The sequence below is a fragment of the Pituophis catenifer genome, unplaced genomic scaffold (assembly GCF_029215685.1).
Source record: "Pituophis catenifer annectens isolate HBS135680 unplaced genomic scaffold, rPitCat1.0.hap2 SCAF_7, whole genome shotgun sequence".
NCBI lineage: Eukaryota > Metazoa > Chordata > Lepidosauria > Squamata > Colubridae > Pituophis > Pituophis catenifer.
This window is the reverse complement of record NW_027256887.1, coordinates 56741266-56768892: the sequence shown is the minus strand read 5'-3', so window position 1 is coordinate 56768892 and position 27627 is coordinate 56741266. Positions and strand designations below refer to the sequence as shown.

The window sequence follows — 27627 nt, the reverse complement described above, 5'->3', positions numbered from 1 at the left end:
TTACAATGACTCTTGAAAGTTTCCATTTTCATACTGATAAACAGTCTGTTCTTCGACATTGTGCCTCATTTCCTTTTCCTTCTGCAATTCTTTCCTTGGTGCTTTATCATGCTGAACAGTAGCGCCATATGTTTTCTTTGTGTTAACAAAAGTATCATTGTTCAGTTCAGTCTCTTCAGCCAGTTCATCTTGTTCAAGTATTCCACATTTCTCTTCATTCAGACTTTCTGGATCAGCCCATTCCTGCTTCTCACCAGAAGCAAAGATAGCATAAAATACCACTCCACTATAGTGGACTAACGCAGCTATTAGAAAGACATTTTGCCATTCTTCACGAGTCTAAAGAAATGACATGGGACATATTTCATGTAGATTAAATTTGCATTCCATTTTTCCACCAAAAATAACATTTAAAAAGTTTAAATTTAAAATATATAAAGAAAACAGCAAAGCTGTAATTAAAATATTAAAACTCAGGAACTAAAAACTTATCAAATAATATAATAAATAACATCACCTTAAAATAACTTGATTTTATTAGCAAGATCTCTTTGGAGCCAAATAAAACTATTTTTATGCCAAAAGAAAGCCTGGGCTACTTTAGCAGACAGAATCTAGGAGCATCTGCATAAAAGGCTCCTTTCTTTTGTTACTATCAACTATGGCTGTGGTAGTGGAGGAGCCAACAGTCTGGAAGGCAAGAAAATGTTATATTTCAAACCACAAAAAACTTGGAGCTAATAACCAGCACTCTGAATTGAGAGAGACCTGTGGCGGTGCAGTGGTTAGAATGCAGAATTCCATCCTTCTGAACCTTCCATCTTTCTGAGGTTGGTAAAATGAGGACCCAGTTTGATGGGGGCAATATGCTGACCAGTGGTGGGTTTCACATTTTTTTACTACTGGTTCTGTGGGTGTGGCTTGGTGGGTGTGGCATGGCTTGGTGGGCATGGCTCGGTGGGTGTGGCAAGGGAAGGATACTGTAAAATATTCATTCCCACCCCACTCTAGGGGAAGGTTACTGCAAAATCTCCATTTCCTCCCGATCAGCTGGGACTTGGGAGGCAGAGAATAGATGAGGGCAGGCCAGTTAGAATTTTTACTACCGGTTCTCTGAACTACTCAAAATTTCCGCTACTGGTTCTCCAGAACTGGTCAGAACCTGCTGAAACCCACCTCTGATGCTGACTCTGTAAACAGCTTAGAGAGGCCTGTAAAGCACTACGAAGCGGTGTATAATCTAAATCTAAGTGCTATTATTATCACTATCCTGGAGACAAACCAGTAACCAGTGAAGCTATTGTAACATAAGAGTCACTTTCTGTGGCTAGTTAATAATGTAACCACATTTTGAATCAGCTGGAAATTGTGGAAACTTTTCAAAGAGAACCCAGTGTAAAAATTGTTTTTGCTGAAATAAAATCTCATATGCCCACCATGTTGTTCAAAATGAACAGGAATTTAAAATAGCGAAACTAATGATGGTTTAATAACAATAACTGACTGCCATGCATTTGGAAGTCATTTAGGGAAAAAATAAATCTGAACATCATTACCTTATGTTTTGTCATTGCACCAACAATGAGAGGGCAGACCATGCCTGACAATGTCCCAACTCCATTAGAAATGCCCATGAGAATGCTGGCATACCGAGGTGCAATATCCAAATGGTTGACGTTAAATCCTGTAACACAAAATATTACATCAACAGGGTGTATTCTGTCAGCATGAGAATGATTCAAGCAGCTGAAAACGCAACTGCTTCTTTTAGGCTGATCCAAGACTTCACTGTCCTCTGGAATTTGATTTAGTCCCTGAGAATTTCAAACCTGGTTACCAAATAAGGCATCAGAAAAAAGGGATTAAATACATTAGGGCTAATTGTGTTTATTAGATTTAATTTAATGTCAATGTAAAATTAATTAAAAATATTTGAGTTTGGGTCCAAGCCTCAGCTTATTTTTTTTAAATGTGGACTATGCGCATAGCCCTGGTTTCTCAAAGAAGGAAAATTATAAATAAAGCATAGAGAAAAACCATTATTTTGAAAATAAAGCACTGAAAATATCATAACCTGTCATATTTCATAGACAATTCAAAGGTTTTAACTGTCAAGATGAAGTTATATTACTGATTTTGAATATTTTAAACACATAAATAATAAAACAAACATATTTAAGTAGTCAATCACTTACTACAGCATAATTGTGCTTCTTTTTAATTTTTATGAAGTAAAGGTTTCATTACAAATTAATCAGTTTAAAAAGCCATTTAAAAATGTCAGAATAGCCTTTAATTAAAATTAAAAGTCAAGAGCCAAGATAATCGGTAGCCTAGGGATGAGGATACCCGGTATAGAAACAATAAATTGCAATAATAATCCTGTTGATATTAAAATACAATGTGTTTAACAGTTTATGTTTTACCTGAAATAGCAAATCCACTAAAGCCTACTGCTAAAACCAAGAATGAAATAGCCACGCCTCTCGTGTGAGAATATCCAACCACCAAAAGTAAAGTAGCTTCCATCCCAAAACCTGCAAAGGAAATGAATGGAGAAGGTTATTAATTCTTCAAAATACACCGCTTCAGGAAATATCAAAACAATTTATTTATTTTTGATGCTGTTTTTATTTTATTTTTCTTTAAAATTAGTTCCAGACCCTAAGTACATACAGATTGGTTTCTAATTTTCTCTGCTTTTATAAAAATGTCATACCTCTCATTCTCTGTCTCTGTGTGTGTGTGTGTGTCTCTCCTCCCCCTCTGTCTCTCTCTGTCTCTGTCTCTCTGTCTGTCTGTCTGTCTCTCTCTCTCTTTCTCTGCATATGTGCACATGTAGGTGTTCATGGGCATTGTCATTCTTGCATACATTGTTTGATATTTATGAATTGCTTAGATTTTGTAAGATTAAACTGACATAAAAGTCACAATAATTCCTTCCTCCCTCCCCCCCTCCCTCCCTCCCCTCCTTCCTGCAGTCCCAACAGATTATCTCAGAAGGAATGAAACTTTTAGCAAAAAAAAAAGAAAAAAGTCTGTCCTCATGTCCTCATATATTTTGATAATTCAATCCTCCCTTTCAATGTACAATATACAAAATACTTCAGATTTTGCATTTATTTTTAAAATCAGCAAATCAGTCTGATAGTTAGGTAGTAACATATAAATCACATATAAGATCTAAGCATACCTCCACAATTCATGATTTTTCTGACAGCAGTAGTTGTTAAAATTCTGCTGCTGCGCAAGAAGTCAGCGAGTTGGCCTCCAATGGGTACAATAACAGTCATTACCATGTGCGGAACTGCAGACAAAAGGCCAACCTGGAAGTAAATAGATACAATGGAAATCACGAGACCAAAAGAAATATGTTTTTTCTCTCAATATATGAAGTTAATTAAATGAATATTTGAGCAGCACATCATTCTTTAGCATAGGTGAATTTAGTATATTTTGCACTAGAGAATTGAGCTGACAAATTTCCATTTGTCATCAGCCACTAAAAGTTATGGTGACATCTACCATAAAAGGAATTGTCAAAGTGATTGTTAAAAAAATAATAAAGGCTGCTCAATGGAAACAGCAGACAAAGGGGTGTAGCTCAGAAATCCTAACTAGCTACCATGCCCTCCTATGTCTCAGATATAGTTTTTCAACCAACAAAGTACATCTTAATTTTCCAACACAATTAATAGGTTTATATGAACATTTGCTATAGATAAAAATTAGTCAAATATTGTACAGGCCTCCAGTTTAACACTCAGTACTCAAACACCAACAGTTCAATTAAAAATACACAATGTTTGTATACATATACAATATGTTGGGAACAAACATCCAAAGAATTTAAGGACTGCCTCCAAAGACAGCTTATAATGCTGTTATGGAATGTACAAGTCATTGGATAACAAAACATCATTTGTATAAGGTGACCAGATTTTAACATTGGTAAAGAGGGACATTGTGGGCGTGGCTTATTTTGTGGGTGTGGCTAGCTGGTCATGTGACTGGGTGGGCGTGGCTAGCTGGTCATGTGACCGGGTGGCCATGGCTATGTCTATAGGGTAAGGTGAACAGATTTTAACATTGGTAAGAAGGACACCATTGTGGGCGTGGCTTATTGTGTGGGCGTGGCTTGGAGGCCATGTGACTGGGTGGGCGTGGCTACCTGGTCATGTGACCGGGTGGCCATGGCTATGTGTATAGGGACTACTCAGAGGGCTGAAAAGTCATTTCTGACAGGTCTTCACACTTTTGACTGGTCCTCACACTTATGACCATCCTCACATTTATGCCCGTGCAGCATTCTTAACAACCATGTCACTCATTTCACAACTGCTTCTCTTCAACATGGTGACAAGATAGGGCAAAAATGTAAAATGTGAGGACAGTCGTAAGTTCGAGGACTGGTCAAAAGTGTGAGGACCAGTCAAAAATAACTTTTTCAGCCCTCTGAGTAGTCCATATGCACAAAAGGACTAACCAGAGAGCTGAAAAAAGTCATTTCTGACAGGTCCTCGCACTTTTGACTGGTCCTCACACTTATGACCATCCTCACATTTATGCCCATGCAGCATTCTTAACAACCATGTCACTCATTTCACAACTGCTTCTCTTCACCATGATGACAAGATAGGGCAAAAATGTAAAATGTGAGGACAGTCATAAGTTCGAGGATTGGTCAAAAGTGTGAGGACCAGTCAAAAATAACTTTTTCAGCCCTCTGAGTAGTCCATATGCATTAAAGGATTACAGCAATAGAGAGGGATGAAGGAATGGAAATTAGAGTAGGAGTGAGGGTAAGAGAGGGAGGAAGAGAGGAGGAGAAGGAGAAAGAAAGAGGAAGTAGGGAGGAGAAAAAGAGGGTGGGGGAAGAGAAAGTAAGAAGGAAAGAAAAGAGAGAGGTGGTAGGTTTGAGGAGAAAGATTGCTGTACAATAAAAAAGATGAAAGGGAAGAAAGCCAACCCCAAGCAAATATAAAGATATTAAGATAAAGAATGAATTGTTAAACTTTAAAGAATAAAAGAGAACAAATATGAATAAATAGCAATAATTAGAAACACACATACAAACATACAATGTATTTTCTTTGAACAGAATATTAGGCTGGTTCACAAATTTAAACAGCGTTTAGTCATTTCAATTAAATTTACAATTTCTATATTTCCTTTTTGCCATATTTATTCCTCATCTATTTTTTAAAAAAACCAATATTACCCTTCATCCTCATCTCTAATCTTAATCAAATTCAATTTTTCCCTTCTATTCTATATTATACCCCTTCCCATTGTCATCTATTTTTATATCCATCCTCACATTGTTTAATTATGTAATTATGTAATACAGTTGTTTAATACAAATTCAACATTTTAATATAAATCAATTAGTTATAAAACTATCTTTTTTGTATATTAATCAATATGAACATGAATATTCCAATTATTTCCATGCAATCCAATTTCTTACAAATCAATTAATTATATTTACCAATAATAATAAACCAAATAATTTCTCCCATATATTCCTCCGAACCACAACTTAACCATTTCTGCTTTCAACACAATATACAATTAATAGTATCTCAATTATTACAATTCCCTAGTTAAATACAGCTTTTTTTCCTTTGTGTTTTAAAATCTTGAACTCTCCTCCTAAATTTCCCATTGTTTGCAGTTTTTCACCTACCTTTTTTGGGGAGGAAAAATAAAAATAAAAATAAATCTCTCTCTGCCTCATTTTGTCACGCTGCACCAAAGACCCTGGTTTCGGTTTCATTTCTGAAGCTTAGCTAGGGGAAAAAAAAACTGCTTTACACTGATTGCCTGTAGGGCGGCCCTTTGAAGCCCCGGGCAAGAGTTTAAACAGTTTTTTTTTCTTCTAGCCATCAGCTGGGGCTCAAGAAAAATCGGGACTTTTTTGAAACGCCGCGGGACGCGGGACAAATTGCTCAAAAGCGGGACTGTCCCGCCAAAAGCGGGACGTCTGGTCACCTTACATTTGTATCAGTGATGGGTTGCTACCAGTTTGCCCCGGATCGGGTGACCCAGTAGCGCCGGTGGTGGGAGGCTCCGCCCACCCGCCCGCCCGGATGCATGCACAGAAGCGTCACGTGCCCACGAGAGAACCAGTAGCGCCGGGTTTTGAAACCCGCTCCTGATTTGTATCATAGCACAATTGATATACAGGTTAGCTCTTTTCTCTCCTGTCAAACAGTCCTTGATTTTTATTATGTCATTGGTATGTTAAGCAGCTGGCACTGACTAACAGTGAGCTATATTAAGAGAAGATTCAAACATGCCAATTTATTAGGCATAATCAAATGAAAATCATTGAGAACAATCAGCAATTTACCACCAGGCCTTTAGAGAAATTCCTTGGGTTTATATTTTTACCTTACTTATTGCAAATCCAAAGACTTCTTCAAAATAAGCAGGCTGACTTATGAGCAGCAAGTAGAAAGTCCAGCTTCTGCAAAAGTTTGCCACAACAATTGCATAAACCGGCATCGAAGTGAAAAACTGCTTCCAAGGGGTGCTAAATCTCTAGAAGAGAGAATGCCAAAGCTTTAGAATGATGGGAGGCTGTAGTTCACTTTAGTAATGTTAGGCATCAATTTAACATTCAATTTGTCATTCATATGTATTATTTGGGTGAAAGTATTTTCATTGTAGAAAACAATATTTGAAAAACAAACATGAATAAGTAACCTCTCCTTTTGTTATCTACATAATGAAAAGGACAAGATTCTGCAGCAAGCAGCATCAATCCCACTCTGTTTAGCATGTCATTACCAGCCTGGGAATCCATGCTCAGCCCCTTTGTTGTTATCCTCAAGCAGACATTTGAAACCGGCAGGCTGGGTGGCCTTAGATTTTGGCCCAGAGATGCAACTCTAATTCCACTACTAGCTGAAGGGCAAGGGGAATTCTCCTCTAGCTTTTCTCCTTGGCTGACACTCCCCCGCCTATTCGCCATGGCAGTCAGCCATGGCCCCTCCGTCCCACATGCTTCGGCACAGCCTATTCGACGCCACACTGTTTGTCCTGGGCTTTTAGTCTCCCAGGATGATTAGCCGCCAGCCAATTAGCTAGTTGCCAATGCTGGCAGCCAGAAACCCAGGGGGACAGGTGGAAGGGAAGAGCAAGGATGGGGGTGCGGATAGTAAGGCAGCTTCATCCAAAGGAGTTTTTGTTTTGGGTGGGTATCCTAGCCTTAGAAAGAGAGAGGGAAGGAGGAAGGGAAGGGAAGGATGGAGAGTGAGGGAGGGAGGGAGGGAGGGAGGGAGAGAGAGAGAGAGAGAGAGAGAGAAGAAAGAAAAGAAAGAAAGAAAGAAAGAAAGAAAGAAAGAAAGAAAGAAAGAGAAAGAAAGGAAGGGTGGGGAGGGAGGGAGGAAGGGAGGGAGGGAGAGAAAAAGGAGAGGAAGGAAGGACCACAAACCCCCCCTCTCTCCTTTCCCTTCCTCCTTCCCTCTCTCTTTCTAAAGCTAAGATACCCACCCAAAACAAAAACTGCTTTGGATGAAGCCGCCTTACTATCCGCACCCTCACGCCTGCTCTTCCCTTCAACCCCTCCCCCTGGGTTTCTGGCTGCCAGCATTGGCAACTAGCTGATTGGCTGGCGGCTAACCATCCCGGGAGGCTAAAAGCCCGGGACCAACAATGTGGAACAGTGTGGCGTTGAATGGACTGTGCCAAAGTGTGGGGGACAGAGGGTCTGGGGCTGATTGGCTGGGGCGAATGGACGGGGGTGTGTCAGCCGAGGAGAATTCCCCCAAGGCAGAAGCCTGGCGGAGAAGCAGGCGCGGCCAAGGTAGGAGGCGAAAAGTCCCATTCCGCCTGAAACATCAGTAATCCCTGAAATCACAATTGGTGGAGAAGAAGGCATTCTGATAGAAGTATCCCCTTTAAGGCCTGCTTTATAGTACAGCCTTATGCATATTTGTGGAATTCAGATTTAATCTTTCTTAAAAATAAACTGAATTTAATGCTAAAATGCAAACTTGATCCAAACTTTCTTTTTATACAAGGAGCCGTAGAAAAAAATTAAAAGTCTTTATATTACAAGCTTAGAAACAAGAAAAGAAACATTGTTTCCCAACTTGTTTGATTTATACCAGAGGTGTCAAACTCCAGGCCTGCGGGCCGAATCCGGTCCATAGAGTGCTTAAAACTGGCCCGCGGGGCCAGCCTGGAAATAGCAAAGGACCGGCCCAGCCTGGAAATAGCAAAGGACAGGCCCGTGGTGCCTCTAGCAGCCAAAACAGGGCAAGGGGGGGGCCCTTGTGGCTTCCCTGCACCCCATTTTCGGCCTGTGCGGCCTCCTGCAGACTCTGGCAGCCAAAACACCTCTGATTCAGGGATGAAATCCAGCAGGTTCTGACAGGTTCTGAAGAACCGGTAGCAGAAATTTTGAGTAGTTCAGAGAACCGGTAGCAGAAATTTTGAGTAGTTCGGAGAACTGGCAAATACCACCTCTGGCTGGCCCCAGAGTGGGGTGGGAATGGAGATTTTGCAATATCCTTCCCCCAGGACTGGGGAGGGAATGGGGATTTTGCAGTATCCTTCCCCTGGAGTGGGGTGGGAATGGAGATTTTGCAGTATCCTTCCCCTGACATGTCCACCAAGCCACACCACGCCCACCAAGCCATGCTCACAGAACCGGTGGTAAAAAAATTTGACTTTCACCACTGCCCTGATTTATACCATATTATGATTTCAACAGCCCGAGATGAGAAATGGGAGACTGGAAACTGGATCTACATCTCTTTCTCTCTCCGTTTACAATTACATATTACGTTTTTGTTGCTGAATCTAAAAATCATATCAAGCAAAATCTGAAATCTAACAAAAGGCTTCAGGGTCAAAGCATAAAATAGGGTATTAAATCAACAAGCACAGAACAAGAGGTAACTGGACTTTCTTGTTAATCTCTGAAGATGTTTCACTTCTTATCCAAGAAGCTTCTTCACTTCAGAGCGAAACATCTTCAAAAAATAACAAGAAAGTCCAGTTGCCTCTTGAAAAAAGGGACAATCATGATCTGGATGACTGAGAATCTCCAGAGACAAAAAGCACAGAAGTTCAGTAGTAAGATTTTCTTGTGTTAGAACCTTCACAAACATTTAGTTACTGTAGTGATCTGACAAAATACAGATTTGTTGTTAATTGATGTCCCAAAGGTGTTTTTTCAAGAAGTAACTGGACTTGCTGGCTTTTCTTTGAAGATGTTTCGCTTCTCATCCAAGAAGCTTCTATGGCTCTTCAAGCTTCTTGGATGAGAAGCGAAATGTCTTCAAAGAAAAACCAGAAAGTCCAGTTGCCTCTTGAAAAAGCACCTTTGGGACAGCCATGATCTGGATGACTGAGAATCTTCATAGACATTTGTTAGTTGATGGTTTCTACAGTAATTTTGGACAATAAATCATTTCTAAAGAGAGGGAAAAACTATGAAGTGAAGCTACAAGTAACTTACACTGGTATTGATTAAGTTGGCTCCGCCTATACTAGTTTCTATGTAAATTCTTTCCTCAGTGCTTATTGTTGGATGAACAGCTGGGCTCTCATATGCTTGCAGCAGCCAGAACATATACCAGGTTATTCCAAAAATTCCTTTAAATGTAGAATGAAACAGGATTTTGACAACAGTTAAAATATTTAAAAAATATTTGTCAGCATTATTTCAACATATATTACTTTATCTATAATATTTTTTCTTCACTGGGCAACTTACCATATGTATAGAAGACAGATGACCATCCTATATATTGCACCAATACACCTGCAAGTGGCATAGCAACTACTGCCCCAGCATAAGAACCTGCAACAAAAATCACATATGTATGAGTCAACAGTTGTGTTCCAACATACCTAACCCATTATATCACTAAAAATAAGTGGTCTGTTTGGAAAAACACTACATTGCTAACTAAAGTTTTATAAGCCCAGAGTTGCTTCAATAGTGAGATGGGCTGCTCATAAATTTAATAAATAAATGAATACACCCAATTTTGTAGTAAGAGAGATGAAAAATTTGTACAAAACTGTTGGAGTCATGGATTCTTATATTATGGAACACACTTGTTCCTGTTATTTTATTTATTTTATTTTATTTCAAATTTATATACCGCACCTTCTCTCGAAAGACTCAAGGCGGTGTACAGCCAGATAAAAACATACAATACAAACATTAAAAAACAATTAAAAGGATATATATTAATTTGGCCCCAGTTTAAGATAACAAACCAATTAAAAATTAAAAATATGTTAAAAAATATGTTAAGCCAGCCCGGCTTGCTGGAAAAAGAAGGTTTTAAGGGCACGGCGGAAGGCACCGAGGTCTTGGATTCTCCTTATCTCTGGGGGCAGCTGATTCCAGAGGGTAGGTGCCCCCACAGAGAAGGCCCTCCCCCTGGGGGTCACCAGCCTACATTGTTTGGCTGATGGCACCCCGAGGAGGCCCTCTCTGTGGGAGTGCACAGGTCGGTGGAAGGTCATCGGTAGCAGCAGGCGGTCTCGAAGATAACTACGTCCTATGCCATGGAGCGCTTTAAAGGTGGTAACCAACACCTTGAAGTGCACCCGGAAGACCACTGGGAGCCAGTGCAGCTCACACAGGAGCGGTGTTATATGGGAGTGCCAGGCGGCTCCCGTGATTACCCGCGCGGCCGCATTCTGGACCAGCTGGAGCCTCCAGGTACTCCTCAAGGGGAGCCCCATGTAGAGAGCGTTGCAGTAGTCCAGGCGCGAGGTGACGAGGGCGCGAGTGACTGCACAGGGAATCCCAATCAAGAAAGAGCCGCAAATGGCGAATCAGGCGAACCTGACAAAAGGTCTCCCTGGCTAGAGCCATCAGATGTTCCTCCAAGGACAGCTGCATATCCAGGAGGACTCCCAGATTGTGTGCCCTTTCCGCGGGGGCTAAAGACTCGCCCCCGATAGTCAGTGATGGAGTCAACTGACTATATCGGGATGCCGGGAACCACAGCCACTCAGTCTTGGAAGGGTTGAGCTTGAGCCTGTTCCTCCCCATCCAGATCCGCACAGCCTCCAGGCACTGGGACATCACTTCAAGGGCATTGTTGGGGTGGCCTGGGGTGGAGATGTACAACTGGGTGTCATCAGCGTACTGATGGTACTTCACCCCAAAGCCACGGATGATCTCACCCAGCGGCTTCACATAAATGTTGAACAGAAGGGGCGAGAGGACCGACCCCTGAGGCACTCCACATGTAAGAGGCCTCGAGGTCGATCTCTGCCCCCCTGCCAACACAAACTGCGACCGGTCAGAGAGAAAGGAGGAGAACCACCGTAACATGGTGCCCCCCATCCCCAACTCTTCCAACCGGTGCAGCATGATACCATGGTCAATGGTATCAAAAGCCGCTGAGAGGTCTAACAGGGCTAGAACAGAGGAGCAACCCCTGTCCCGAGCCCTCCAGAGATCATCTACCAACGCGACCAATGCCATTTCTGTGCTGTGCTCAGGCCTGAAACCCGACTGGAACGGATCTAGATAAGACGTTTCCTCCAGGAATTGTGGAAACTGTCGCGCGACCACACTCTCAACAACCTTCGCCACGAAGCAAAGGTTGGAGACAGGACGGTAGTTGGCCAATACTGCCGGGTCCAGGGAGGGCTTCTTGAGGAGAGGCCTTACCACCGCCTCTTTCAAGGCTGTGGGGAAGTAACCCTCACTCAACGAAGCGTTAATAATTCCCTGGAGCCAGCCTCGTGTAACCTCCCGGGAAGCCAGTACTAACCAGGAGGGACACGGATCCAGTAAACATGTGGCCGCACTAAGTCTCCCCAAAATCCTGTCCACGTCATCAGGGGCCACAGAGTCAAACTCTTCCCAGATAACATTCTCAAGACTATTCCTTGCCACCCTGCCCGAATCTACCCAGTCAGAATCCAAATCTTCCCGGATCTGTGCGATTTTGTCATACAGATATTGTCCGAAATCCTTGGTCCTGCCTTCCAGGGGATCCTCCCACACTCCCGGATGGAGTAGGGAGCGGGTCACCCTGAACAGGACGGCCGGACGATTCTCTGATGATGCAATAAGAGCGGAAAAGTAATTAAACTTTGCCGCCTTTATTGCCACTAGGTAGGTCTTAATATGCGACCTTACCAGTGTTCGGTCAGATTCAGCGAGACTGGCCCTCCAACCACTCTCCAGGTGTCTTTTCTGGCGCTTCATCTCTCTCAGCTCCTTGGTATACCAAGGACCCACGAGGGATCGGCACCGGGTCAGAGGCCGCAAAGGCACGACTTGATCCAAGGCCCCACCAGCCGCCCGATCCCAGGCAGCCACCAGGTCTTTGGCCGAATCGTGTGCCAGATACTCAGGAAATGGCCCAAGCTCCATCTGGAACCTATCAGGATCCATCAGGCGCCTGGGGTGGACCCATCTAATTGGCTCCGCCTCCCTGTGGCGGGGTGTCGCAGTTCGAAGGTCCAGATGAAGGAGTGAGTGATCTGACCATGACAAGGGTTTCATGTCTATATCCCCTATAACAAGACCACTCAACCACTGGCCAGAGACAAAAATCAGTCTTGTTAGACAAGACTGCAGTTATTAGTATTGCTGAAATATAGATAACTGAGAATGCACTTTGAAATGCTACAATCCTTGTCTCCCAACATTAATCTAACATGACCTCAGATTTTTAAAAAATCTATCCTCATTGTTTGTTTCTTGACTTCATTCAATTTAGGTACCAAACCAGCCCTGGGCAACTCACAGTATAGCAAAACAAGATAAAAACACACAATACAAAACAGACAAATGGAATCTGTCTGTATACAAAAAACACATACAACTTGCATTGACCAACTCTAAAATTCCCAGGATTGTTGTTAGTCTGGGAAGTAATCATCATCATCATCATCATCATCATCATCATCCTGAGAAGAAAGCCACAGCAACCGAATTCCATATTGTTATGAACGGTATAGGACCAGGGAATCTTAGAGCACACCTACTTGAACTAAACACTGGCTGTTCAGCTTGGGTGATGGGTGAATAAAAAGCACTATTCCTATTATGTGGAAGATTCCCTCCTAGTATGAGGTTCAACAGGAAGAAATTGAGGCAGACATTTTGGGAGGCTATTCCCTTTCTTTGAATTATCTGTTCCCTGATGCAAGGATTGCCCCCGCCCCACCACCCAAATTCTTAGGGCCTGCCAGAGAATAATTAAGACTTAGCTTTTCCAAGAGCTCTTTGGTGATTAAGCAGTCAGAGGAAGATCTGTGCCAATATTGTTTCTCATTTTATCTGGTTTTATTGTTTTCCATCCTATTATTCTTTGTACTATGCTTTGATACTGTACATGCCTAGAGCTTCTGGCGTGAGATCATTTATAAGTCTTATTAATAAAACAAAACTTCATAGTCATTTCCTGGAATCATCATTGCTCAAAGAACACTTTATTGGGCGAATGCTTTATTTGGAAATATACACATCTGCCCAGAAAAAGGACAAAAGGGTGTGGATGTGGTAAAATCCATCCTGAAATGCTAGAAGGGGTTCAGTGGAGGAATCTCAATAGTTTGTTTTCTGGTAAATGTGTATTTGTACACATATATGCACATAGACACACATACATACAAAAATACTGGCTGTGCCCATTATGTCTTCCATTATGAGAAGTGTTTATATATTACTCCCAAAATTTTAACTGTGCCTTTTGGTCCTGAAAACTGAGAATGCCTTTTCTACAATATTATAACATGAAAGAATAAGGACATTACTGCTGTAAATAGTATGATGTGATGATTTATAGGAAAATATGCTACTGGTAAATGGTTAAAAAAAATAAATGGCATTTGGATCCTATTGAGAGCTCATAAAGACAAGCCATGAAATTTTATTTTGGCATTTACCAGTGTTGCTAATTAATTATTCTGGTAGATGCGTAGACTCAGGTGTTCTTTTTTCCTCATTTGAAATTAGTTTATATTATTTAATAGACAGTTAACTTATGTATGAACTTTTGGGCATCTTGAGAACATTGGAACTCTTCTTGGAATAATTCATTAGCAAACTAGTTCAAAATGTTTATCCAAATTGTACCTTAAAAGAAATTTTCCAACAATTCTTTTAAAACACTATTTGAATCGAATATAATAAATTGCTTAATGGTTTTTAGGTAATTGTACTGACTTCGATCAACATTCAACTTGTCTGGAAATAAATAAAAATTTTTAAAGAATAATAAATATTTGTTTAGGAAAGGCAGCCTAAACTCAGAAAAGGACTGAATTAATGATATCAATTAGTTATAGGATGGCTGTATAAGTAGGAATTAAGTTTGATTATTGATTAGTATATTCACACAACACATGGAATCATGAACTAGCCAACTACATTAGCTTAGCATTTGGTAGTGTGAATTGAGCCTTGCAGTTACAACTGGCCCTGTGATGCAGCAAAAACAATTTGGAGCTGAACATGCTTAAAACTGTAGAGGTGAGAGTGGATTTTAGGAGGAGCCTTCCTTTTCTACCACCTCTTACTATAGTATCAACAATACAGCTTTGGGTTCCATAATTTCCCAGGATTTGAAATGAATATCCATCATTAGAACCATCATTAAAAAAGTACAATAAAGAATATTCTTCCTGCATCAACTCAGGAAGTTCAGACTGCCCCAGGCAGGAGCTGTTGATTCAGTTTTACAGAGGAATTATTGAGTCAGTAATTTGTACTTCTTTAACTCTCTGATCTGGTACACCAACTAAACAGGTGACAGTACAGACTCAACAGATAGTTAGGGCTGCAGAAAAAACAATTGCAATTATATTGCCTTCCATAGAAAATATGTATATTATATGGGACAGGAGAAGGGCTGAGAAAACATCTACAGATCCTTCACATTCTGGACATAAACTGTTCCAACTCATGCATGCTAAAACAACTAGACACAGGGACAGTTTTTTCCCTCGTGCCATCACACTACTGAACACCTACATCTCACAGTAGCGTTTAATCTATCTATCTGTCTGTCTGTCTGTCTGTCTGTCTGTCTGTCTGTCTATCTATCCCTCTATCTCTATCTCTATCTCTATCTATCTATCTATCTTTCTATCTATCTATCTATCTATCTATCTATCTATCTATCTATCTATCTATCTATCATCTACAGTTTCTATCTATCTATCTCTATCTTTACCTCTCTATCTCTATCTCTATCTCTATCTCTATCTCTATCTCTATCTCTATCTCTATCTCTATCTCTATCTCTATCTCTATCTCTATCTCTAGGTCCCTCCCTCTCTCTCTAGAGAGAGTGTATATATATATATATACACCCCTATTGTATGGCTGTGGAATTACTATTCTTCTTCTTATCTTCTTTACTACCCACTCTTATTTGTTTTATGATTATTATTACTCTGTTGCTTTGCATGTACACTGAGAGCGTCAGCACAGAAGACAAATTCCTTGTATGTCTAATCCAAATAAACCTATTCTATTCTATTCTATTCTATTCTATTCTATTCTATTCTATTCTATTCTATTCTATTCTATTCTATTCCATTCCATTCCATTCCATTCCATTCCATTCCCTTCCCTTCCCTTCCCTTCCCTTCCCTTCCCTTCCCTTCCATTCATGTTTCTAAACCTCAAAAATTTACTTGAATATGCAGTACAACAAATAAATAAGTGGTATAAACAAAGTCACTATCTGGTTGATATGAGTAACTGGGTTTATGTTAAAGAACCAAAAATCTAAGCATTAAAAGAAAGAAAAAAATTTTCTTATTGAAATTGCCATAGAGAAAGTAGAAATCATATGTGCAGAAATGTATCAATTTTACAACAGACACAAATAGCAATAATATATGTCCTTCAGATATTAAGAAAGTTTTTTTGGCAACTAAATCCTCAAATGAAAAATAAGTGAAAACCTCGAAATGGGTAAAAATCAAAGAAAAACACTATTTGAAAATACCAGTTTGGCTCTCCACGATGGAGGCACTAACATACCCAAATGTGATGGATATGGGAGAAATTGTAAGATACAAAGATATTTTAAATGAGAAGGGGGAATTGAAAAACAAACAGGAATTGAATAGCCAAGGGATAAATTTAGTATGGTGGCTGCATGTACAGATACAATCTAGATACTATAAAGATGTTAAAACTTTTTATAAAGAACCAACAGAATTGGATCAAATTTTAATAGTACCGGAGGAGAAACTGATTAAAAAATTCTATAATTATTTATTGACTACTAGAATGGAAGAGAAGCAAGTAAAAGAAACTATTATAGCATGGACTAAAATTTTTGGATATTCCATAGAATTGGACAAATGGCAAAAGTTGTGGGACAGAAACTATAATTTGACAGTGTCCACTGCATATAAAGAAAACATATACAAAATGTTTTATAAATTGCACTTCTCTTCAGCAAGATTAGCTAGAATGTTTAAGAATATGTCTTCCAAGTATTAGAAGTGCAACCAAATCCCGGGCTCATATTTGGACATGTCCGAAAGCAAAAAAATACTGGATTAGATTACACACCTGGTTAGAAAAGATGATAAACGAACATATAGATCTAAAACAGAAAACATTTCTGTTGGGTATCATACCAGATAAATAAAGTAAAAGAAATGTATACTTAATAATACATGTGTTAACAGCAGCCAGAATCACGTTTGCACAACATTGGAAGGGTGAGGAAATCCCCACAGAAGAAAAGATAATAACAAAAATTTTAGAATGGGCAGAAATGAATAAACTAACATTTGAAATTAAAGAAAAGGAAGTCACTGAATATTTTGAGGTATGGGATCTGTTCTATTGATGGTTGGATGAGAGAAACAGGAGTTAGAACTTCAAAAACTACAAGAGAAAAAGTAATTTTATTATTATGTTACTGTAACTTATTAATTTTGATTAGTCTTAATAATTAATATTATGAGGGAAAAGCACTGTTATATTATGAGATTACTATTAGAGAATGCTATTATTGTTACTATGATGAATGTTACTTAAAAGAATTGTAACCAGACAACACACTGTTTATATGGATTTTGAACATGTTGCCCTTTTTATTTATATTAATAAAAAATAAATAAAGAAAAGAAAAAGAAGTGAATACCTATTGTTTTATAATCAGCATAGTATTTTTCATTAAACCCATCATGCAGGCATTTTCTTAAAACAAAAGAAGAAAAACCAACATACCACAAAATGAAATAGTTGCCAACCTGCTTCTTTCCATTGGAGGAGCCCATTTACTCCACATTCCATGGCATGCTGGATAAGTCACCCCCTAGCAAATTTTGCACAGCATTAAATTTTTGCATTTAAACTTTTCATTTGTGCTCACATTTTTATTACATGCAAGTAATTGGTCTTATTGTTTTAGACAGGAATCATCTGCAAAAGGAAGCCATCTCACTTAACACTAAGGGATTGACTTCAAATGTGTGTTCGTGTATATAAGTGCATTTGTACATACACATATGTATATAATACAGTACAGAAAGGAAATAATGATTCTCAGGGTAGAATTCTGTTTGAGTTTTGATTCCTTTATTTGCACAAGCTTTTCTATCTGTATTTCCAGAGACATAAATATCACAGACCAATATCTGTGAAGCTATTTTATTAAAGTCCTAAATAGACCAAATAAATCCTGCCCTAGGGATAAAACTTTGTTTTAATAGATTTTAATAGTTTTAATAGATTTAAGAATGGAAAGGATTTGAAGGATCCAGTTACTTCAAATACTGATTTTCTTCAATGGGAACCTACTTGTTATTAGTTGAAGCTGAAACTATTAGTTGAACTTGCACTTCTCACCTTTTGGCATTCACATGGCTGAAAATTAAACTTCAATTCATTTTGTTTTTTGCAATTTTACAATAATAGCATATTTCCAAAGGCTTCTGCCAGCTCAGATGCTTTAGTCAAAATGATGAAACCATTATTGTGTTGTTGTGAATGAGCTTCCCCTTCTGCATGTGTGACATCACAATGAGTGTACAAGAGATGGCACTTGTATTGCTATGGTGTGAGGCTGCTTTCATCACTTGTTTCCCTCCGACCTTGATACCCATCATAGATGGATCTGCAAGTTCCCCTCCTGTTCTTTGTCACTAAGCTTTCAAATATCAACAAATAAGTATTAAAAGGTAACCAAGAGATTCAATTTTAACACAGTTGCAAAAAATTACTTGCTCTGGAATGATGCAAACATTATTTTAATGTTTGTATTGCTTACATGCAATTAATGAAAACTTAATAACTGGTGCAAATAAACATCCACATTGGTACTTACCTCCACAAGGCCTTGCAAAATTCTTACAAACATAACACACCCATAATGTACTCTGGCAGCTGCAGGAATGAACATGTTTAGAGTTGAAGTTAGGAAAATTGCTGCTCCAAACACCCTAAAAAAAGGAGAAATATAATTTTCCCCTATAATTTCATATTGCCATAATGCCATGATACTATATATTGAATTGAGAAAAGCTGGCCTAAACAAAAGTTCAAAATTATCCAGTGATCAATTTTTTAAAAAAGGACAAACTAAACTTTCATTGAAGACTTTATATTCTAGAATTGCACATAGCCAGCTGATATCATCTGAGCAATTTAGTTGAACACAGATTAAAATACATGATATTTGTAGTTATTTGTTTTGTGAACATTTTTATAAATGTTACTCTCAAAATGTCCAATATTAAAAACATTTAGTTCATACATTTCTTTACTAAGTTCTTCTAAAATTAGCATCATTATTTTTATTTCAGAACACCAAGATAATCTGACAAGCTTCAATTAACATTAGCTATCGGAGAAACTACTGGTAGTTGTAGTTTCACAGTAATGAACTATTTTTATGCCTCATTATAGAATAGAATAGAATAGAATAGAATAGAATAGAATAGAATAGAATAGAATAGAATAGAATATTCTTTATTGGCCAAGTGTGATTGGACACACAAGGAAATTGACTCTGATGTATAACCTCTTAATGTATATGCAAACAACAAAGTAATATAATCATAAAATACCATTAGTAGAAGGTAGTAGAAAAGATGAGAAGAATAATAGAAACACGGCCATATTACATGTAAATACACAAATGATTATACATTGTTTAAAATGTTGCATTCTAGAAAAGTAACACTATATTTATACATATTTATTACGTCATGTGTTTTTCTAAATTCTGTATTGCATTATAATATATGTGTATATTACCTGTTAGCTGCTAGTTTATTTGCAATGAAACCTCCTGGAATTTGTGTAACAATATAGCCCCAAAAAAACGAGCCATGAATGAGTCCTACTACTTCTGGATCCCAGCTGAATTGAGCTTTCTACAAATAAAACAATATTAAATAGTAACACATAGCTAGCATCTTGATGTTTGTAAAATATGTTTTACTGCAAAATCCAGATATTGCAGTTATCATTAATCAATATTTGTCCTTTAAGAGCTTTAAAAATGAACTTATTTGATGGAAGTGGAAAATTTTGTCAGTTCTTTTTTATTAATTAATATGCTTAGAGTATTAAATAAATTTGTTTAATTAATTAGTTAATCGGCTAGTATGTTCTCAAATTGATGGACTACACAATTTTTTTTTTACATCTGAGTGTTTGAAAGCTTTTGCTGATATACCTACTGCCCACAATCATATTTCAAAAACAAGAAAGAAAAATACCTGAGGCATTGTTATTACAGCTATTCACCTAGCTGAATAATGCCTTTGCTCTAAATACAGGTATCTTCCCCAGTTATGCTACAGTTGTCCTTGATTTAGTGCATTTTTTGTTAATGTATTTTCATTCAGATTGTAATTTGCAGAATATTTCAAGGGCACCTTTCAACTGGAGACCAGTACATGTTACAATGAAGCACATATTGGTTTATTGACAGAACTTGCTTAGGCAAAACAAGCCTAAAAAGGTGGTGGGGTTACAGTCCCTCTTTACAGATTTATGTGCATTGGAATATATCCAGGTATTTTATTGGATATAACACGTCATGCACCTAGTGAAAACAGTGAAGCCTGTAAGGTGAAAGAAGAGAAGGCTGTTATTCCATGAATATAATTTCTTTCCAGGGTGTTACTTTCTTTCATTCTCCTTGTCTCCCAGTATCTTTTCCCATAGAATCATGACCTCTTGTCCTTCTAAATGTTTTGTGGCTGAACTAACAGTTTTAGTTTCCAGAGAAGATATAGTAGGATTAGGATTGTTTATTTTGGCCCCAAGAATGCTTCAATTCAATGATATTGCTTTCGGTTTAAATTTCCATTTTTACAGTGCAGTAAGTGCTTTACGATGCTCTTTGTCCCATCTAGGACTATTTACTATCTGTCAGCCTGATCTACTTCACAGGGTTATTATAAAACCTGAGTATTGGCATATGAGGAGAAATGTGTATGCCACCTTGAGTTCCTTGGAAGAAAAACAGGCTGTACATCTAATGAAAAATCACTATGGGAGTTAAAACATAATATTTCATAAATACAACTAAACTTTTAATAGAAAGCTAGTTTGGTATAGTGGTGAAGGAATTAGACTAGAAACTAGTCCCATTTTAGGTACAATACCTATTGGGGCAACCACTCTCTCTCTCAGCCCTAGAAGAAGGCAATAGCAAGCCACCAGCTGCTGTGATCTAGAGGTGGAGCTCTTGCCTCACAATCAGGAGGTTGTGAGTTCGATCCTAGGTAGATGTAAGGTCTCCTGCTTGAGCAGGGGGCTGGACTAGATGACCTGCAAGGTCCCTTCCAACTCTGTTAATCTGTTAAACTTCTGAAAAGCTTTGCCAAGGAAACGTCAGGGATTGTCCAGGCAGTTATCATGAGTCAATACTCACTGGGAGGCACACACGCTCACACACAGAGACAAGCTTTAATATCACCGTATCTCTCTATAGCACAAGTAGAAAACACTTTCTAGTAAGAGAAATAAACATAGTACAATATATATCTTGTGAGCCAAAATTTCTGTCTGAGACTTTGGAGCACTGATTTATCTGAATAGAACATTCTGTTCTATATCAATTACAAAGACCCTAATAATCTTATACTATCTGAACAGCTGCTAATGCCATTGACGCATTGATTAGCATTAAACATGCTAATGTTTATTGAAAAAAAAATTGAAAAGAAAATGAAGAAAATAAACTTTTTAATCTGATCTCTTCTAGAGTATTATGGTATTATTTTTCTGTGTTAAAATAATATATCCTTCTACCTACCTCAGTCTCTGGTTTTCCATTGATGTAGACTGTGTTGTTATTAACCATTTCCACAATAGCAACACCAAGATTGCATCTAATTCCAAAAGAAATGCAAAATCCCAGACCACTCATCATAGCAATAATATAGCGTTTAGGTAATCCACAGCAATAGCAATCAAATAAAGGCGGTTTGGTTGTTGCTTGCATAGGTCTTCCGTCTTCATTCAGCTCTATGGCATCTCTTTCACAGTTGGTTCCATCAATTTTTCTAAAGCCATGTAAAACAGAGGCAAGGTGTGTTCAGAGAAAAAATATACTCTCAGAAGTTACTGATACGCACTTAAAATAACTAAATACTAAAGTGCTTTTGTTACATTCCCATATTAACTGTTCCTAATAAATTAGGTTTAAATAGCATGGAAAGAAAGAAGGAGCCAAAGGGTTTATAGAGTACCAAATTTGCAATCTGATGCCCAAAATTACCAAAACTGTAAATCATTATCTCTGGATGGCCCATAGAATATTCTGGAAAGCTAATATAGTGACAGTAGCATTTCCAATGACGCAACCGCAAATCTAGTTTATCAAACCATCAGGCAGACAGTCATAGAATAAAACCTGCAGTGTTAGCAAGTGAGTCCTAAGAGTACCATTTATTTTATTTAAAAATGTGTTTGAATGTGATATTACTGAAAACATGGATTGGGAATCTGTTGTCTGCCCCCCACCCCCCACTGTTGCTGAACTACAAAAATCATACTCTTCTAAGCTTTGTTGTTCAGTAATAGCTTGAAGCTTTCCACCTCCATTTTAAATCGAAGGCTTGTATGATTGAGCATGGAGAATAAGATTCCAGAACAGAATCCGTTGCAGAACTTTATGTAGAGGTGCTTTGAAGAACTTGTAGAATAAAATGCAATATAAATCTCATTAGCAAGTCTATTATCAGAAGTATGTTTGATCTTCAGCTGTTTTAGGAACTCACGTATAACTTTGATGAGGATTGTATTCTCTATAACTCTCATTAAACTAATCAGATTTGGCTTTTTTTAAACCTGAAAATATACTATACTGTCAGAAAACCTGACAGTTCTTAAACAGTTAAAAGATGATGATGATGATGATGATGATGATGATGATGATGATAATAATAATAATAATAATAATAATAATAATAATAATAATAATAATAATAATAGCCTTTATTGTCATTGTACATCATGCATACAATGAAATTGCTGGAAAGAACTGTATTTCCTACATACCATTAAGAATTACACTAGTAACAATAGCTCAAATTAGAATATATGCTTCAGTAAAATAATACTATAAATATGTATTTGTATTCTGAGCATCGTATGTGGTACCTTGGTTTTTGTACTGGATTATGTTTAACTATATTTTCTGCTCTTTTTATAAAAGTTTTCATATTGTTTTTCTTGTGAGTTGGCTTCCTAGATGCTTAGAATTATGTATTTAATATGGGTGGCCAAATAAATTTTCTAAATAAATAAACATTTTCTAAATAAATAAATAAGGAATGCAAAGCCATAAGAAGTTTCAGAGCCAAATCCAGGGGAGAGCTAGAAGGGCAAATAATGAAATGTGAGTTGTGCTATCACAATGCAAAGCCCATGACTAAGGACACAAGTAAGGACACAAGTACAAGTGGTGTTTGCACTGTGATATCGCAATACACGTTTGTTAGTTTTTTTCATCATTTCCGTTTGTACCAGAAACTTGTTTTTGATTTTCAAGAACAGATTGTGGTGCATGTTTCATACGGAGATTTTCCATTTTAGGGAAAGGAAGAGTGTATTCCTTTATAGTTTTTTATTACGGACAAAAACCTTCTTTTGTCCTTCTTATTAAGGACAAAAACCTCTCATAACATGTGTATTTGTATGCTGTTTTCTATTTATTCCAGGAGAGTAAAATATATTAATCATTATATCTTTTTTACTTCTACTCATATTACTTATGTTTAAAGTAAAATAAAATACAATATCATCACCAGCAGTAATTCTTAAAATAATAAATGTCATCTGAAACAATTACAAGCTTTTTATCTGCTTTACATCCTAAGGAATTGGATATAAGAGAATGAATGGATATCCTTCCAAGCACAGTGTTATATGCATGGGTATTTAATGTAAATCCACACAGCATCATAAATAAAATAACAGAATAACAGAGTTGGAAAGGACCTTGGAGGTCTTCTAGTCCAACCTCCTCCTCAAGCAGAAGACCATATACCATTTCATACAAGTAGTTGCCCAATCTCTTCTTAAAAGACTCCAGTGTTGGAGCATCCAAAACCTATGAAGGCAAGCCATCCCACTGATTAATTGTTCTGTCAGGAAATTTCCCCTTATTTCTAGGTTGGTTCTCTCCTTGATTAAATTCTATCCTCTTCTTTGTAGCAGCCCCTTAATTATTGGAACACCGTTATGTTACCCCCTAGTCCTTCTTTTCATTAGACTAGACATACTCAATTCTTGCAACTGTTCTTCATATGTTTTACCTTCCAATCCCCTAATAATCTTTGTTACTCCTATCTGCACTCTTTCTAGTTTTGACATCTTTTTAATATCATAGCGACCAAAACTGAATATAATATTCCAAGTATGGTCTTACCAAGGTATTATAAAGTGATACTCACATGACCTTGATTCTATCTCTCTGTTATGCAGCCTAGGACTGTGCCAACTTTTTTGGCAGCTGCAACACACTGCTGGCTCATATTTGAGTGATTATCCACTAGGATTGTCCTAGATCACTCTCACAGTAACTGCTACTGAGCTAGGTACCAGCTGTTCTATAACTACATTTCATTTTTCTTGCTTAAGCATAGAACCTTTCTTTTCTCACCATTAAATTTTATTTTGTTCGATAGGGCCCAGTGTTCAAGTCTCTTGAGATCCTTCCGGATCTTGAGCCTATCCTCTGGAGTTTTGGCTATTCCTGCCAATTTGGTTCCATCTGCAAATTTAATCTTCATCACACAAGGAATTTCTCAGCTTTAGAGGCCAGAATTTCCAGTCCTAATTGCCCTACCGGATATCTTTTCTACTGTTGTCTGCCAGTCAATGTTTAAGTTCAGTGTGTCCTTTATGATAGGTTCAGTTTAAAAGTAAAAGGCAGGAAGGGACAGAGAGGAAGGGACAGAATAAAATAAGTAAATCCCTGTGTGTGTGTGTGTGTGTGTGTGTGTGTGTGTGTATTTGTGTATGTGTGTGTATGTATATAATTCTTATATAATATTGCTCTTTCAATCAATGTTTTAAAAGTTCAGTAAATAATATCCTGTTTTTACTACCCATATTAATCCAAAATGAAAAAAGGGTGATGTGGATAAGGTAAAAGGATAGACTGATAAGAACAATACAAGAGAATGTTGAAAAACTCTGATTATAGGATATACTTCAGATAAACAGAATCATTCTAAAAAAAACCTTGAGAAAGGACATTGCTACTGTTTTCTAATTTATATGGCAAAAAGGCTGCAAAACTGAATTTTGCAATTTAGTTTTAAATTTAAATTAATTAATTAATTAGGTAATTTTTTTTACCAAAAGTCTACTTGTACTTATGAGTTTGAAATGTGAAAAGAGCCTTCTTTTATAAATTCTTACTGTCAAATGGTGTCACTAAAAAATTTTACATGATTGTTTTTCTTTTTTAAATAAATGCCTTTCTTCTTCTTTTTTAAAATCAGGTTTATGAGTCAAAATTAAGTTTCCAAGGGTTCAGAAGGACTCTCAATATCTGGTTGGGATGACATATAGTATTGAGTCTATTACTCTGACATGCTCTGTGGATTGTTTCCTACTGTGATATGGAGATTTCTTCTCAGCATACCTGTCACATTATTTAACAGAAGCATAGAAATCAGAGTTTCAACCCAGGCATCTTGCAATCTAGTCCATGTTCAAAAAAGAAATGTTCTGTATGTCTAATTTCAGAGCCTTTCTTGTGGGGGATGCAGCTGTCCTATGCCACACTCATGGAAGAACTTCAATTAAAGATATTGTTCATTATTATTTGAAATTATCAGGCAGATCAACAGTTTTAATTCTAGCAGTAAAACTGTTTAAATATAATCCCAAAAGTAATTTTAGAAGCTTAGATTTCCATACACAGAGTTGAAGTCAAGTTATTGGAAAGAGACTCAAAAGGACATTTTATTTATAAAACTTCCACAGTTCTAAAAATTATTGAGTACTTTTAATTTAGAAAGACAACTACAGCATGATTAATTTCTCATCAATACTGGGCAATATCATTTATTTCATTTAATTATAAGAATTATAATCCATTCATGCAATATAGTGCACCAACAAATAATGTTGATATTTTGTAAATAATATTAAATAAACATTAGGTGCATGGTTTAAAAATATTGCCTGGTGGTTCGTCACTCATTACAGAGTTTACTAAATATTTTAGGCAAAGGTAATCTTTGTGTTAGATTGTCTAGATGGTCTCATAGAGCAATGCTTCGTGTGTGGGTTTTTTTGTGGGGGGCAGCAAGTTGGAGAATCTATCTTATCTATCATATTTCTATTTTTACGTCCATAAGCAAAAGAATTTTTTAAAAAAGAACCAAGATGAAGATTTTGGCAAGCCGTTTGGCATTACAGTATCAACATTGTAACAATCTACCAGGATACAATGTAAATTGCAAAATGGATATATGGAAAATAATTCATATATATAAATTTCCTTATATATATGAATCTGAATGGAATTGAAATAGAATTTAGAAAATAATTCAGTAATAAAAATATTTCTATTTTTGCAAGAATGCCAAAAGGCTTGGGTCTCATCTATGCACAACTGAAATTATTTGTCGATATTTGTAGATATATCTTCATTTAAATGAGACAATAAATATCACACTCAGAGATGTGATATTTATCAACAATAGAAGTAAACTAAGATTTTGGAAAAATATGAAGAAATATCAGCTTTGGGCTAATTTGCAGGCGGCTTTTCAATTTTCATGAATTAAAAGTAATTTTCCCAGGAAATCTAGAAAAACATTTATTGTTGGTGCTCAAATTTAAAATGTCTCCCTCATTAAGCCTGCTTTGCCTCTTTATGACTCCACAATTCATCCATGTAGTTTTCTTAACCACATTGCAGAAATGGTTTGCCTTTGCTATCGTCTGGGAGAAGTGGTTATTGTTATGACTTCACAATATAAACGCTCATTCTGCTGTTTTTCTGGAGATCTCTCACATAAACCGTTTAGCTTTTTGAAAATAGTCAAGTCAAATGAATGAATGAATGAATGTGTATATTACAGACAAAATAAGGAGATGAAGTAGTTTGTTCCTGATAAAGAAGGAAAGCATGGATTGAAATAGTTATTCAGGACAATACAAAAAAAGTACAGAGAAGTTGTTTTTCTGCAGTTATGGTAGTATCTGCAATTAATACTGTAACATAATTCTATGGATGTTTATATAGAGAAATGCTCTCTTCCCTTGAGAGATATTTAATTGTGGTTAAGCACATTTGATGGCAATTTTGATTGTAGGGCAATTATATATAATAGTATTTTACATTATAACAATAATACATTACTCCTGTTTATGCTTTTGTAAAATATTGAAACATTAACAGAAAATGTTTTGTTACAGGACAGCACATCAATGACATAACTGCTGCTTTCAGAAAATGAATAACACAAAAACATGCCAATTAGACATTGTAGGCATTTTTTTTCTTGTAAAAAGTTTACTGTTTGCATAAAAATTAGTTTCCATAGGAACTTAATAAAATATTCTTTTTTAACATGCAAGACTTCTAACTTTTGTTATGACAATTTAACACTGTTCTTTTCTAAAATATATTATGAACTTTATACTTTAAAATATATTAGAATGATTAAGTAAAAAAGCACATATTTTTATTCTAACATAGAGTACAAAGGTAAGCACATATTTGTGGATTTAAGAGTCTTTAAACACAATGAAGATGAAACATAATTGCTGTTCACAATCACAGCAGTGTAGCTAAAAATACTTCATGATTTTAGCTGTACTAATTTAAAACTACAAAAATAATTTTGTTTTATCAATAACATTAAGGTGCCTAAAATTATGTTTCCCCCTCCCCCCACCTGATTTAGTAGGACACACCTAATGAGTGATTGTCCTTACTTTCAGCTAAGGTATATCCTTGTATATCCTCTTTTAGTCATTTGTTCCTACATATTTCACTTATGTATTTCACTTCATAATTTTACTATAATCTTTGTAGAAGTTAACAGTACATGAAACTGTTACCTTTGCAAGTGTCCTAGAGAGTCACTTACAGTATTCTTCACCTCTTCCTTCCCAGGCTTTAAAAGTCTCTCTTTTAATGAATTTAACACTTCAAAAGGCAT

General features: G+C 37.1%; 1 protein-coding gene across 1 annotated transcript; it reads right to left on the bottom strand.

Moving 5' to 3' along the window:
• SLC17A8 (solute carrier family 17 member 8) lies at nucleotides 1-27627 on the bottom strand. Its single transcript, XM_070947095.1, has 12 exons — nucleotides 27527-27627; nucleotides 21249-21498; nucleotides 19235-19353; nucleotides 18303-18417; nucleotides 17204-17291; nucleotides 9734-9820; nucleotides 9476-9612; nucleotides 6397-6546; nucleotides 3194-3326; nucleotides 2427-2537; nucleotides 1557-1684; nucleotides 1-339 (listed from the first exon to the last, which is right to left on the bottom strand). The coding sequence occupies exons 1-12, from the start codon at nucleotides 27625-27627 to the stop codon at nucleotides 1-3; spliced, it is 1758 nt and encodes a 585-aa protein (XP_070803196.1).